Source organism: Drosophila santomea, chromosome 2R (assembly GCF_016746245.2).
Source record: "Drosophila santomea strain STO CAGO 1482 chromosome 2R, Prin_Dsan_1.1, whole genome shotgun sequence".
Taxonomy (NCBI): domain Eukaryota; kingdom Metazoa; phylum Arthropoda; class Insecta; order Diptera; family Drosophilidae; genus Drosophila; species Drosophila santomea.
This window is the reverse complement of record NC_053017.2, coordinates 133,561-146,684: the sequence shown is the minus strand read 5'-3', so window position 1 is coordinate 146,684 and position 13,124 is coordinate 133,561. Positions and strand designations below refer to the sequence as shown.

Sequence of the window (13,124 nt, the reverse complement as noted above, 5' to 3'; positions counted from 1 at the left end):
AACTTGCGGTAAGCAATAAAATTTATTTTTTGCAAATAATCGCAATTAAAATTAAGCAAGAATCCAAATCGAAACAGTGGGGCCTCGTAGTGTAGTGGATAGCGCAACTACCTGGTAAACACGAGGTCGTGGGTTCAAGCCCCACCCATGACGAGAGCATGGCCACACAAACCTTCCTTTCAAAAAGATACTTTCCTAGCTTTTAGAAAGTATTGTTCCATCCATAATACCTAATGCAACAAACTTCGGCAGCTTACTGTTGCCCAACCGCCTCACCCCCCTCTCCACACAATATGGAGTAAAACGGGGTCCCCCACATAGTTACCAAGTGCACCCTGTGTTATGCGAACAGCAACAACATCCAGCAGGGCATGACGCGCGTTACCAGACTGTTTGCTTTTCTACGACTAGCAACATCACCGTAGACGCCACTCCCCTATGACGTTAGGTGGCAAGCCGCACCACTGGGATAAGCCGCAGGCTCTCGTAGAATTCCTAAGTTCCCGAGAGGAATAAGAAGGAATTAAAAAAAAAAAATTGAAACAAACACAATAAATCGAAATGGTAGAAGCTCCATTACCCCTACTTTTACATCTATCCCAGTGCAAGTATTCAGTTGTCTATTCAGTTGCATTTTCAATTTTAAATCGTCAAGATCGTCAGTGTTTTCTGGTGCCTTAGAAATTTAACGACGGCTTTCAGATTTTTGTTTGAATTTTAATTTGAATTTAAATATGCGTTTTATTTTTGTTTCCATTTTATTTTCTTTTATCTTGATTAACAGCATAATTACAGATGTTTGCTTTTCCGGTACCAGGACACAGCCCGGCTATTGATATGGAAATATCTACAGAAATGAATTATTTATTAAGTCGGGACTTGATTTGTTATATTCTTTGGGAACACTTCGTCGTTTGTAGGAATAATACATTCAGCATTCAATAGAAATTTTCCTAAAATTCGCGTCTGGAAACAATCGTGTGTAAAGTTAAGAAATGTATAGTAATATTAATATTCTGGAATGCTTGTTCAGGAAAAATGGACGTGTTCCCAAATAATTAAACTTCCGACTGCGATAAACAATAAAGTGTGTATATGTGCTTGAAGTCGTTTTTCGAACCGAAAACATTTTTGATCTCAGAGACGAATTCCTTTAGAGTTTTGAGCAATTTGAGTACTTATAAGTTTATTATTAAGAATATGTAATTACATATATACTGTTCTATGCGTATGTAAGAGAAACCAAAAGAAGGAACAAGTTGGCGCCCTTGTTTTCCCTCCCAAAGCTGTATAATTGTGTGCTAGTAATTTGTCTTTATAAATATTCTAAATAACTAAAACACTTTATGTACAAATACATATTATTTTATTAATAGAAACCTAATACATAAACTTTTGTGAAAACAAAAAAAATTGTTTCATGTTTTATAAAAATAATACAAATTTCAATTAATATTTATAAAAAAAGTGCAAAAGTGCTATCTTAAGGCTCGTCGTGCGGACATAAGCAACTAAAAATCATTGTCTACGCATATTTTTTGCACGTCGCTAGCTGAATATTATGATTACAATTATTGTACTATAAAACAAGAGAGAACGCTATAGTCGAGTTCCCCGACTATCTGATACCCGTTACTCAGCTAGTGGAAAGGAAAAGGAGAGTCTTAAACACAGTTTTTGGCGGTTTGTAGGCGTTATAGTGGGCGTGGCAGAACGTTTCTTGGCAAATCGATAGAAATTCACAAGACCAATATACAAATGAAAAAATATCAAAACATTTTTCAAAAGTGTGGGCGTGGCAGTTTTGGGCGGTTTGTGGGCGTTAGAGTGAGCGTGGCAAAAAGTTTTTTGGTAAATAGATAGAAAATTACAATACTAATACAAAAATGAAAAAATTTCAAATTATTTTTCAAAAGTGTGGGCGTGGCAGTTTTGGGCGGTTTGTGGGCGTTAGAGTGGGCGTGGCAACATGAATCGATAAACTTGCGTTGCTTCTATGTCCCTGGAGCTTGTATGCTTAATCTCAACTTTCTAGCTTTAGTAGTTCCTGAGATCTCGACGTTCATACGGACGGACAGACGGACGGACAGACGGACGGACAGACGGACGGACAGACGGACATGGCCAGATCGACTCGGCTATTGATCCTGATCAAGAATATATATACTTTATATGGTCGGAAACGCTTCCTTCTGCCTGTTACATACTTTTCAACGAATCTAGTATACCCTTTTACTCTACGAGTAACGGGTATAAATACATACCTATTTATATATATGTATTATAATGCTATTAATGTGCTGAATTAGAAAAATTATCATATTAAGGGGAGAACTCCCTTTAGAGGTTGCAAGAAAGGTCTTTTTTGCAGTTGCTTTGTATGGAAATGAAGGCAGTACTTTTAAAATCCATATATCCATAGAGTGATGCCTGAGGTAATAAATAAAACATTTTTTTCAAAAGTACAAATTGTAATTTAACAAATTTTTTAAGAATTTTGTAAGCCATACCGTTGTTGACATCGTAGATTGTGTCACTTACACTGGGCCCTTTTTTTTGTACTCAAAAATGTTTTTTTGTCATCTATCTAAAATCCTTTCAAAATTCGAAAACATTTTTCAAAAAAAATTTCGTCATTTTTGTCAAAGAGGTTCAAAAATGTATTTTTATGCTCCTTAAAATGAATGCTAGATGATCGGTTCAGTAGTTTTTTTTTGTTATAGCTTACACAATTGTGAAAAACATGGTGTTGAGCTATTAAGAATTTGTATTAGCCTTTTTTGCAAATGAAAGATGATTTTAGCGAATAGAAACAAATTTAATTATTTTTTGGGTACGAAAACGAGAGTGAGTGTATTACAAAGCGAACAGCATATCGCAACGACAATGATGCAGGCAAGAGTACAAGATAGCGCGATCTGCAGCTATTCCGCATAGATAAAGGTGAGGTCCCATGGACTAATTGTTTTCTTCTTTGTTGACAACATCGGAACAGAAGTTTAGGTGCTGTTGGCTGCTGAAAGACCCGACATTCTCCCTCCGCTGGAAACGTGGCCTTCAACCGCATGCATTTCTTCCAGGTAGCAGCTCAACGGCTAAAGGACACTTCAGGGCGGCAAACATTCATCCTTATCGAGGACCACGTCATCCACAACTAACACAGGCTTGGGAGTGCGTCACTTCGTTTACCGCTGCAGTAGGGTTAAATACTCTTCCTTCAATCGGGTCCAGAAAACCTGCTGCTCGTACCACCCCTTTGCCTTGCAAGGATTTAATATCATTCCATAACTGAGCACGCTGAACCAGACGCAGCATTTAATCTTGAAGGAGCTTCAATGCTGCCATCGCAAAATCCATGAATCTTTAATTGAGAGCTTGAAGAAAGGGTTAATCGTGGGAATGAGGCATTCCGAACTACAGCATATATCTTGCCATTCTGTGTTTTGTTCCAAAGGAAGGCTTTGGTCCCAGAGCCACTTTTTCTTGAACAGCACCTAAAGAAAAATCTAGGACCTTGTGATAACTGGGCCAACCAAACCAAGAGGATATAAGAGTCGAGAGATTGCTTCAAGTTGCTTGAAGCGTTAAAATGAAAACAACTGCTGATCAGACTCCGCGTTCCAGGCGAGGCCTAGCGGTTGTTAAGTCGCTTCCACCGCCAAACTTTAAGAAGGAAACTCATCTTCCGAAACTCCTTCCATAAAAGCCGTCTGCTGCAAAATGTTGATGGCTTCTTCCTTGGAGCTGGCACCAGATATCAAATCTTCAACATTAAAGTCACGGCGAAGAATCTCAGCACCCACACTTCTCATCAATAGACAACTGATGCATCGACCCCACAGGTAGGTAAGAAGAAGGCTTCGTGCCATACGTAACAATGTCCAGCCTAAACACGCACAGAGCATCTTGAGGAGAATCTCTCCACACAATGCACTGGAAGTAGCTATCTTCGGGCGATACCCTGACACACCGGTACATTTTACAGATGTCTCCTGTAATTGCAACTGGATGCGAGCGAAAACGAAGAAGAATCTGGAATCGTTTTGGCTCAATCACTGGACCAGCTATCAGATCATCGTTTAAGGAGTATCCTGAAGAAGTTGACGCCGATCTATCAAAAACGACGGGATGCTTTGTGGTGGCGATGTCCTCTTTCATGAAATGATGAGGACAAAAATACAGACAGGAATTGGAGTCGTCTGTTAAAACTTTTGACATACGTCCCATCTGCAAGTACTTTTTAATGAAAGCCTTGTATTGAGCCTTGGCAACTGGACGATGCTCTAGTTTTCTCTCAAGAGATAAGAATCTTTGCAGAGCTTGCTGGTAGGACTCCCTCCTGGCAATCAAAAAGAATAATCCCCAGCTGGCAAGCGATCAAAGTCTTTAACGAAACGCGCTAGTTAACTCCCACTTAGGTTTGAGTGGTGGTGGTTCCCAAAGGCTTAAAATCTGACTAAATATTTATATTTCTTTTCTCATACTCTACAACTTGGGTTGATACATTATGCTTACTCTAATGTGCTGATCGACAGAAGTGGAGCGGATGCGATTCTGTGTCGTCAAGAGATTCCGGTTGGCCCAATGTTTGTATTGATTCAGCATCTCACGTGCTAATCGATACAACACATAGTGACGCCTTAGATACTTTTGGGTTACAAAAATCATAACTTTTGAACCAGTTGAGATATTTTCATATTTTTTAATGAAAGTTAATTTTAGTACCTTTTGATTCATACAATATGGTGTGATAAATAGTAGATTTTATACTCGAAAATTAATGTTTTTGGAGGCAGTTTTCTCCATTTTTATCCAATTTCATTATCATTGTTTTCTCTGCAAATGCTAATATGGTACATATTTAATGTTTTAAGAACAAAAAATAAATAAATGTTAAAGAATAAAATTTATATATTTTTTATTTCATATATTTTTACTTTTTTTTACAAATAATACAAAAAATAATCATAGTTAATCATTATACATTCACGTAAAATCGTTACAAAGTCAGGTATTGAAAAACAAGTCGCCAATACAGGAAAAAATCAATGCCCGCCATACAATTTCGTAGCGACTGCGCTTTTAGCAGAATTTGCACCAAGCCGCGCGTTTTTTACGCTGAGTTGAAAGTATCTTTTGCCTGGAAAATTCGGGGTCGGACGTGGTGGGACCCGTTCTCTTTTGATTCTAATAAAGAACATATTCAAGAACAACACCTCATACTCCAAACCCCGGGAATGGTAGGGAATCGATGTATATACTCCATCAAAGTTGAAAATATTATACATTTATTCTACCTTGTTTTTACCGAGATTTGATGGGAGACCATAACCGGTTACATATTTTACCTAAAAATCAACCGCAAAGTCGGAATTATCTACAAAAAATACCTGCTTTTTTTTGCCACCTAAAAAAGGTTCAACTTTGAACACGTGTAACTTCTAAAATACTGAACCGATTTGAATCATTTTTTGGATTCAACCCTTTTGAACTATTACCTGTCGAATGCAATCCAACGGTCCGTTGTCATCAAAAATTTGATTTTAGTACAGCATATGTATCTTTTGCACCATTCTGCAACAACTCAGCGTTTCAAGTGGTCGCCGATGCAGCGTTTCGGTGTTTGTTGATACTATGTCTCAGCGTTCGAGTGGGTCGCATCTAAGTATTTCTTGGTGCCCTCTAGATTTCTGGTTGTCGAAGCGGATTTGGCGGGGGACCGTCGAGTTTGAATGCTGAGGCGGTAACTCCTCCCCCCTCAGACTGATCCATGACCATAGCGGGGATATAGTTGCGGCTACCGTAGCAGGTGAAGCGATGGTGAGTGTGAAGGTGACACGTGGTGTAGCCTCTGGTGTGAAAATGGTTGTCTTCTTTGGGAAACAGGCCACGAAGAATATTACCATCAGTAGTACGAAAATGATTCCTTTTTAATATCGGCAACCTGATAGAGAATATTATGTAACGAACTGATTTCTTAGTTTCTGCTCGCCACGAATTGCAAGGCTTGCTCAGAGAGTTTGTTTGTTCGTCCCACCATATTTATGATTTGTGTGATTGCCCGACCAAAGAGAAGACAGAAGTTCAGATTTAAAACACCTTTATTCAGTGTCGCTTGATAAAACGAATCTTGTGGTCCTCGCCTTCGGATGCGCGTCGTCGCTCCTTCGTCGTCGTTCTTCGCTGGTCCCGGCGTATCCGTGCCGGTTCGGCTGGACTTAGGATGTCATGGGGCAGGGTGTATCGTCCGTAAGATCAGCTAGAGCGTCTCCCCGAACCACCTTTGCGTCCACTGACTCCACCGTCCCTTCTTGCGTAAGCCAGGCACTCGTTGCCCTTGCCAAAGGACCAACCTGCGGGCTTGGCCGGGGCTTAGGATGTTATGGGGCAGGGTGTATCGTCCGTAAGAGCTAGAGCTTCTCCCCGAACCACCTTTGCGTCCACTGACTCCACCGTCCCTATCTGACCACGCCAGGTCCTGATGTTTGCTTGTCCTTCGCTGGTCCTTCCTTGCGGAGTTCCTCTTTGGATGCTCGCTTCGACGCACTTGTACTTTCACTTGTTCGCGTTGCTGGGTAGCTCTCCACGCACTGTTCCGGATCGGCTGTCTGCCCGTGTGGCACTCCGCGTACATTCTTATTGAATGTCTGTGTACTCCGCGCACTGTGTGGCTGTATGGCTCTCCGCGCACTTCTCATTGACTGTCCCGAGCTGCGCCTGCGCAGGGTCTCATTTATATCCCGCGGGAATCCCGTTATTTCCCTTTTTGCGCACGTCTCACTCGGGTACAAGGTCCGACACATGTCCCGTTAGTTCACGGTGCGTCCTCTATGTGCTTGTCCAAAGTCCGCACCGTTACCGTTCGACCTTTGTGCCCTTGACCGGTTCGAGTCCAAGGTCCAGCGCGGTACCGTTAGTTCACGGTCTCTCCGCTTTGCCGGGGTCCAAGGTCCATTGTTTACCGTTTGACCTGACCGACCATGACTCTTCCTGCATTCCGGCCGTCTTCGCTGTTGCTATGCCGATCTCCTGCATAGGCAGCTTGCACGCTCTCCTCTCGTCGACCCCGCGCCCTTCGTTCTCAGCCTGGCAGTCGCAGCCTTTTAGACCCCGTCGTTCAAAGTCTTGAATTGGCATCTTGAACAGCGTTGCGCCTTCCTGATCGCAGCCTTTCCGTCTCAGCCTATTTGACCCTGTCTTTCAGCATCTCGACGTGGCATCTTGATCCTCGAACTATGTCGATCCTTCCTACTCTCTTCGACCTGCGCCTCCTTGATCTCAGCCCGGCAGCCTTAGCATAGTAGACCCTGTCGTTCGACGTCTCGGCTCGGCATCTCGATCCTCGCGCCCTTCTCCAGCTTCCTGCATCTGTTGCCGTCTGCTTATGGTCACAAGCTCGGTATTCAAACTTCCCGCCTTCTCTTCGCTTTTCATCTCTGGCAACTCCACCGATACTCACCACGATCGAGTTATCGATGTTGGCGACCGGCGTTGCCACTTCCTATTCTCATCGATGTTGTCCCGTCGCCGATTGCGCGATCGAGCTATCGATATTGGCGACCGGCGTTGCCACTTCATTTTCCTATCGATATTTCGGTGTCGTGCCGATTGTTCTCAATAGTGTGACAGCGTGTTGAAAATCAATATAAAATCCAGTATTTTTGTTCCCTATCGATCTTACTATCGATCGACCGCTATTATCGTAGCGCCCTTATACCGATTTTCCTTACGCACGTGGATTTCGGTGTTGCAGGTCAATGGTAAGTTTGCGGCTTTTTGCGTATAAATCGCCATATTTACTTAACGTCTCTTCCGTTTCTAGCTCCAGACACTTGATGAAATGCCTCTTTATGCTCCGGGGTTGCTGGTCCTGGACCCAAGCGCCCTGGAGGCCCTTCTGCGAGAATCCAACGATGAATGCCCCTGCATGCTCCGGGCTGCTGCGGATGTCTTCGCACCTTTTTTTTTTTAAGTGAGCAATGTTGTGCCCATCGCCCTCCCCTGTCCCAATCAACTCGCTGATTCCCTCATTTACATCTTTTATTGGGGTACGTACACCCTTATTTCAACGCCGCGACGCACCTTTAGGCGGAACCGCTGGCCGTTCAGCATGAACAGTTTGGCCCAGCGGTCCTTATGCCGTCTGCCTGCCTGGGTCTCTGTCTCCTCGACCACCCGGTCTGCTGGTGCCACCGGCGGCCGCCCATGCCGATCGTGCGCAGCGTCTGCTGGCGGCGGCATGGGTGGTGCTGGCTGCGGTGTCGGTGCGCGTGGTGGTGTTGGATGCGGTTGCGTTGGCGGTGCTGGCTGCGGTGGCGGTGGTGGGGTATGCGGCTGCGTCGGCGGCGACGTCGGAGGTAACGACGTCTGTGGCTGCGGCAACCCTTGTTGTTGTGGCTCCGGCTTCGGCTGTGGCTGTTGCTGCGGCGTCGGTGGCGGCAGTGGTGTCGGCGGCAACGGTGGCTTCAGCAATGGCGGTTGCGGTTGCGTCTTCCCCCTTCTTCACTAAAGGGTTTTATTATTGTTTTTCGGTGTCCTCTGGCCGCCGGGGCCCGCGCTTCCCGGCTTTAGGTCGCTAGTATGAGCCGTTTTTGTTTTTTTGGTTGTCGCGTGCTCCAATACACAAATTACTGGTGACGTGAATTAATTTTGAACGGCCCGACGAACCTTGGTGCCAGTTTCGCCGCGAAGCCCTCGACTGCTTTCGACAGGTGGTGCTCTTTGGCCCATACAGTTTCCCCCACTTTGGGTTTCCACGGCCTCCTTCGGAGATTGTAGTGGCGCTGCCTTTTCCATATTTCTCCGCACCAGTTCGAAGATCTCCTTCAGTTTTTCCGCGTTTTCTGCGGGCGTCTGTGTACACCCTCCGGTTCTCTTCCCTGCGTTATAAATGCCGGCGAGTATCCGGTGGTCTCCGCGAACCCTCGTGTTTATCGCAAGCTGTAGCTCCGGCCAATTCTCGCCCCATGTCCTCTGATCGGCCCCTGTGAACTGCGTCTTGGCGGTCGCCTCTAGGTAGTCTGGGTACTTTTGGGGATCCTGCCTCATTTTTTTCCGCATGTCTTCTGTCCTTTCTTCCCTCGCCGTTATCCTGCGGTTTGTTTCCTGCAGCGGCTGTCTCGACAGGGCGTCAGCGACGATGTTCAGCTGGCCCTTTCAAAATCGTATTGTTGGAGCGCGTTCAGCGGTTGCACTAGCGACGCAAAATTAGGTACAAAACGCCTGTACCACGATGCCACTCCTAGGTACTTTCGCAGCTCCTTCACGTTTCTCGGGGGCTTCAGCTGTGCTATTGTCGCTACTTTCTCCGGATCCGTTTCGATGCCTTGATCCGTCACGCGGTGACACAAGTATCCTTTCGGAAGAACTTGCACTTATCCGCGTTAACTTTCAGGTTTGCCGCCCTTAGCCTCCGGAAAACCTCTTTCAGGTTGCGCTTGTGTTCTTGTTGTGTCCGTCCGATTACAATTATGTCATCCTGGTACGCAAAGGCGTGTGGCATCATCTCGGGTCCTATCACCTGGTCCAACGCCCGCTGGAACTTTGCCGATGCGGAGTGCAGTCCGAATGGCATTACTTTCCACTGAAATAGGCCCTTTCTCGGCACCGTAAATGCCGTATATTGCCGACTTGCCGCTGCCAACGGAATCTGCCCGTCCCGTCCTTCAAATCCAGGCTGCTTATGTACTTCGCCTCCCTTAATTGATCCAGGATGTAGTTAATCATTGGGATTGGGTAGGCGTCCTTCACGGACTTCGCGTTTATTTGGCGGAAATCCACGCACAACCGCCATTGCCACGTCTTCTTTTTCACCATCACTATGGGAGAGCTGTACGGGCTCCTAGACGGCTCGATGCACCCTTTCTCTAACAACTCGGCGTTGATCTCCACCTGCATCTTCGGGTTCTTGGGTTGTAGCGCTGTTTGACCAGTTGATCTTCCTTCATCGTGATTCTGTGTACCGCCACCGTTGACGTCCCTTGCACTCTTCCCAACTCTGCTAACTCTGACTTCAGGAAGCCGTCAATATCCTCCTCCGCGAAGTCTGTCGTCCCCTTCACGATTGCCAATGACAGCTTCTCGCGTTGACTGCTTCGAACTGCCTGTCCCACCGGTATTGTTACGCTTAGTCCCGCGCACTCTATCCTGGCTCCAACTTTCGTTAGGAAATCCCAACCCAGTACTAGAGCGTCGATGATGTTATGGAGGATTAGAAGTTGCATTCTGACGGTCCTCTCTCCCAGTCCTATGTCGCCTTCGAGCAGCGATGTGACCTCCTCATATCGTCCATCAGCCATTCGCACTTCTCTCCTTGTGGATACGACCTCTCCCGCCGCCCGCAACTTGTCCGCCAACTCTTCGCTAATAAAACTCGCTGAGGCTTCGGTGTCCATCGTGGCCTTAATTTCCACTCCATCTATGAGCACTGTGGCGGACAGTTGCCTTTCTTCCGCCTTCAGCTGGCCCATTAATTTTGAGGGGCAGCACCTTTCGAACCCTGGTTGCCCCTCTGAGGCTGGGGTCGCGTAGCGTCTCCCGATCTCGGGCAGCACTCTACGGTCCTCTGGCCGATTCTCCCGCACGTCCAGCAGAAGGTGATCGGGCGGTTCCGGCACTCCCGCATCCAGTGGTCCTGGCTACCTGGTTCTATGGCAGGCTTCTGCTGGGTTCAACACAAACCCCCGCCGCAAAGGGTCTGGCCCTCGCCTCGCGCCTCGACGGTCCCATGGAGTCTTCTTGGCACCTTCTGCACACCGCGTTTTGTTCCCCTCTTGGGAAATCCCTCTGGTGGCGGGCCCTGTGAGTCTGCTCTGACTCAAACCTCTTTGGATGTCCATGTTCTCTTTGGATGTCCAGTTCTTCGAACTCATCGGCCAGGGCCATCAGGGCATCTAGGTGCCGGCACTCGAACGGGCGGAAAAATCTGTTGTTGGCGATGAACCACTTTCCATCTGCTCCAGGAACTCCAATGGAATTGAGGGGCTACTCTTGCGGCTGGACTCCCGGCTCTCCCTCCTCTCGCGGCTGCTTTCCCGCCCTTCTCTCCCGACTTCCAGCCTTTCGGGTCTGATCCCGCTGGCCTCTATCTTGCTGTTGACATCGAGGCTCCTCATCAGGCCTTCCACGCCGGTGACTTTGACTTCCACGGCCGGTCTCCTTGCATACTTTCTCTCCAACGCCTTCAACGGTCAGCGTCTTCCGCATATCCTCGACCAACCCCTCCAGCTTGATCCCTAGGGCGCTCGCTATCGCCGGGAAGTCATCCTTTTTCAGGCTGTATAGCCAAGATTTCCCCATCTTCCTCTCTGTTCTTTTGGCCAGGACAATCACGGTTTCTTAGTTTCTGCTCGCTACGAATTGCAACGGCTAGCTCAGAGAGTTTGTTTGTTCGTCCCACCAAATTTATGATGTGTGTGATTGCCCGACCAAAGAGAAGACAGAGTTTCAGATTTAAACCACCTTTATTCAGTGACTTGATAAAGAGAATCCTGTGATCCTCGCCTTCGGACGCGCGTCGTCGCTCCTAAGGTCGTCGCTCGTAAGGTCAGCTTCTCCCCGAACCACCTTTGCGACTACTGACTCCACCTGTGACGCGGGCGCGCACAATAATAAATAATAAATAATTCATAATAAATAATACATAATAAATAATAAATAAGATATAATACATAATAATAGATAAAACCAAAACATAATAAATAATCATCATAAAGAAGTTCAAATTCAAAGAAGGCGCGCACGCGCGCCCAAATAACTAGAGGGGCACACTAACCCCGAAACCCGGCCACACTAAGTCGGGCAATTCGGACATACGGACATACGGGCACACTAAGCCAAGCGCTATATAAAGCGGGCGGCTGGCCTCAGAATGGGGAGTCGGTGGTCGGAGTCGACCGAAGTGGACGTCACCAGCGAGCGGGAAAGCAGCAAGATCAGGACCGGGATCAACAAGTGGTAACTATTGGAGAGTAAGATCAACCCCTACGTATATACCCCACCCTAGCTGACTTCAGGGTCCTGCTTATGTCTATACGTTGACTTCAGGGTCCTAATTACGTATCTATACGCTGACTTCAGGGTCCTACATACTTCTCAACGCTGACTTCAGGGTCCTACATATAATTCTCTACGCTGACTTCAGGGTCCTATATAATTCTCTACGCTGACTTCAGGGTCCCATATAATTCTCTAAGCTGACTTCAGGGTCCCGTATAATTCTCTACGCTGACTTCAGGGTCCCGTATAATTCTCTACGCCGACTTCAGGGTCCAACAACATCTGCTTACGTTGATTCCAGGGTACTCGACGGAATTCGGAGCGGCCGCGTACGGAAGACCGCGTCCCCGGACGAAGTCGCGAGGTACGAAGAGCCTCGCTGTGGAAGACGGAAACTAGGCCGAGGGAGCCCCGTACAGTTCTATGTAATTATTGTAACCGGGCAAAAGGAATGAATAAACTCTGCGTCTATATTTAAGCCTAGTTAAGGTTAACTCTGCGCATTATCACTGGGACTCGGGTCGGGGATTCCTCTCTAGCACCATTGTCCTGAAACAAAGAAAATTCCTGGACGACCCTGGCCAGCCCTGACTACCCGAGGCAAGGCTGAACGTCACACACCGTCCCTTCTTGCGTACGCCAGGCACTCGTTGCCCTTGCCAAAGGACTAACCTGCGGGCTTGGCCGTGGCTGAGGATGTTATGGGGCAGGGTGTATCGTCCGTAAGATCAGCTAGAGCTTCTCCCCAAACCACCTTTGCGTCCACTGAATCCACCGTCCCTTTCTGACCACGCCAGGTCCTGGTGTTTGCTTGTCCTTCGCTGGTCCTTCCTTGCGGAGATCCTCTTTGGATGCTCGCTTCGACGCACTTGTACTTTCACTTGTTCGCGTAGCTGGGTAGCTCTCCACGCACTGTTCCGGATCGGCTGTCTGCCCGTGTGGCACTCCGCGTACTTTCTTATTGAATGTCCGTGTACTCCGCGAACTGTGTGGCTGTAGGGCTATTCGCGCCTGTGCCGTTTCTTTAATAGCCCTCGCTCACTTGGGTGCAAGGCCCAACACATGTCCCGTTAGTTTACGGTGCGTCCTCTTTGTGCTTGTCCAAAGTCCGCACCGTTACCGTTCGG

The 13,124-nt window shown here is 47.0% G+C and overlaps 1 protein-coding gene across 1 annotated transcript; it reads right to left on the bottom strand.

Moving 5' to 3' along the window:
• Window positions 1-8,040: 8,040 nt before the first annotated feature.
• Window positions 8,041-9,048, bottom strand: LOC122756409 (protein TsetseEP-like). The gene is made up of 2 exons (XM_044005798.1): window positions 8,668-9,048; window positions 8,041-8,463 (listed from the first exon to the last, which is right to left on the bottom strand). Exons 1-2 carry the CDS (start codon window positions 9,046-9,048, stop codon window positions 8,041-8,043), a joined length of 804 nt encoding a protein of 267 aa, XP_043861733.1.
• Between the last annotated feature and the right edge of the window lie 4,076 nt (window positions 9,049-13,124).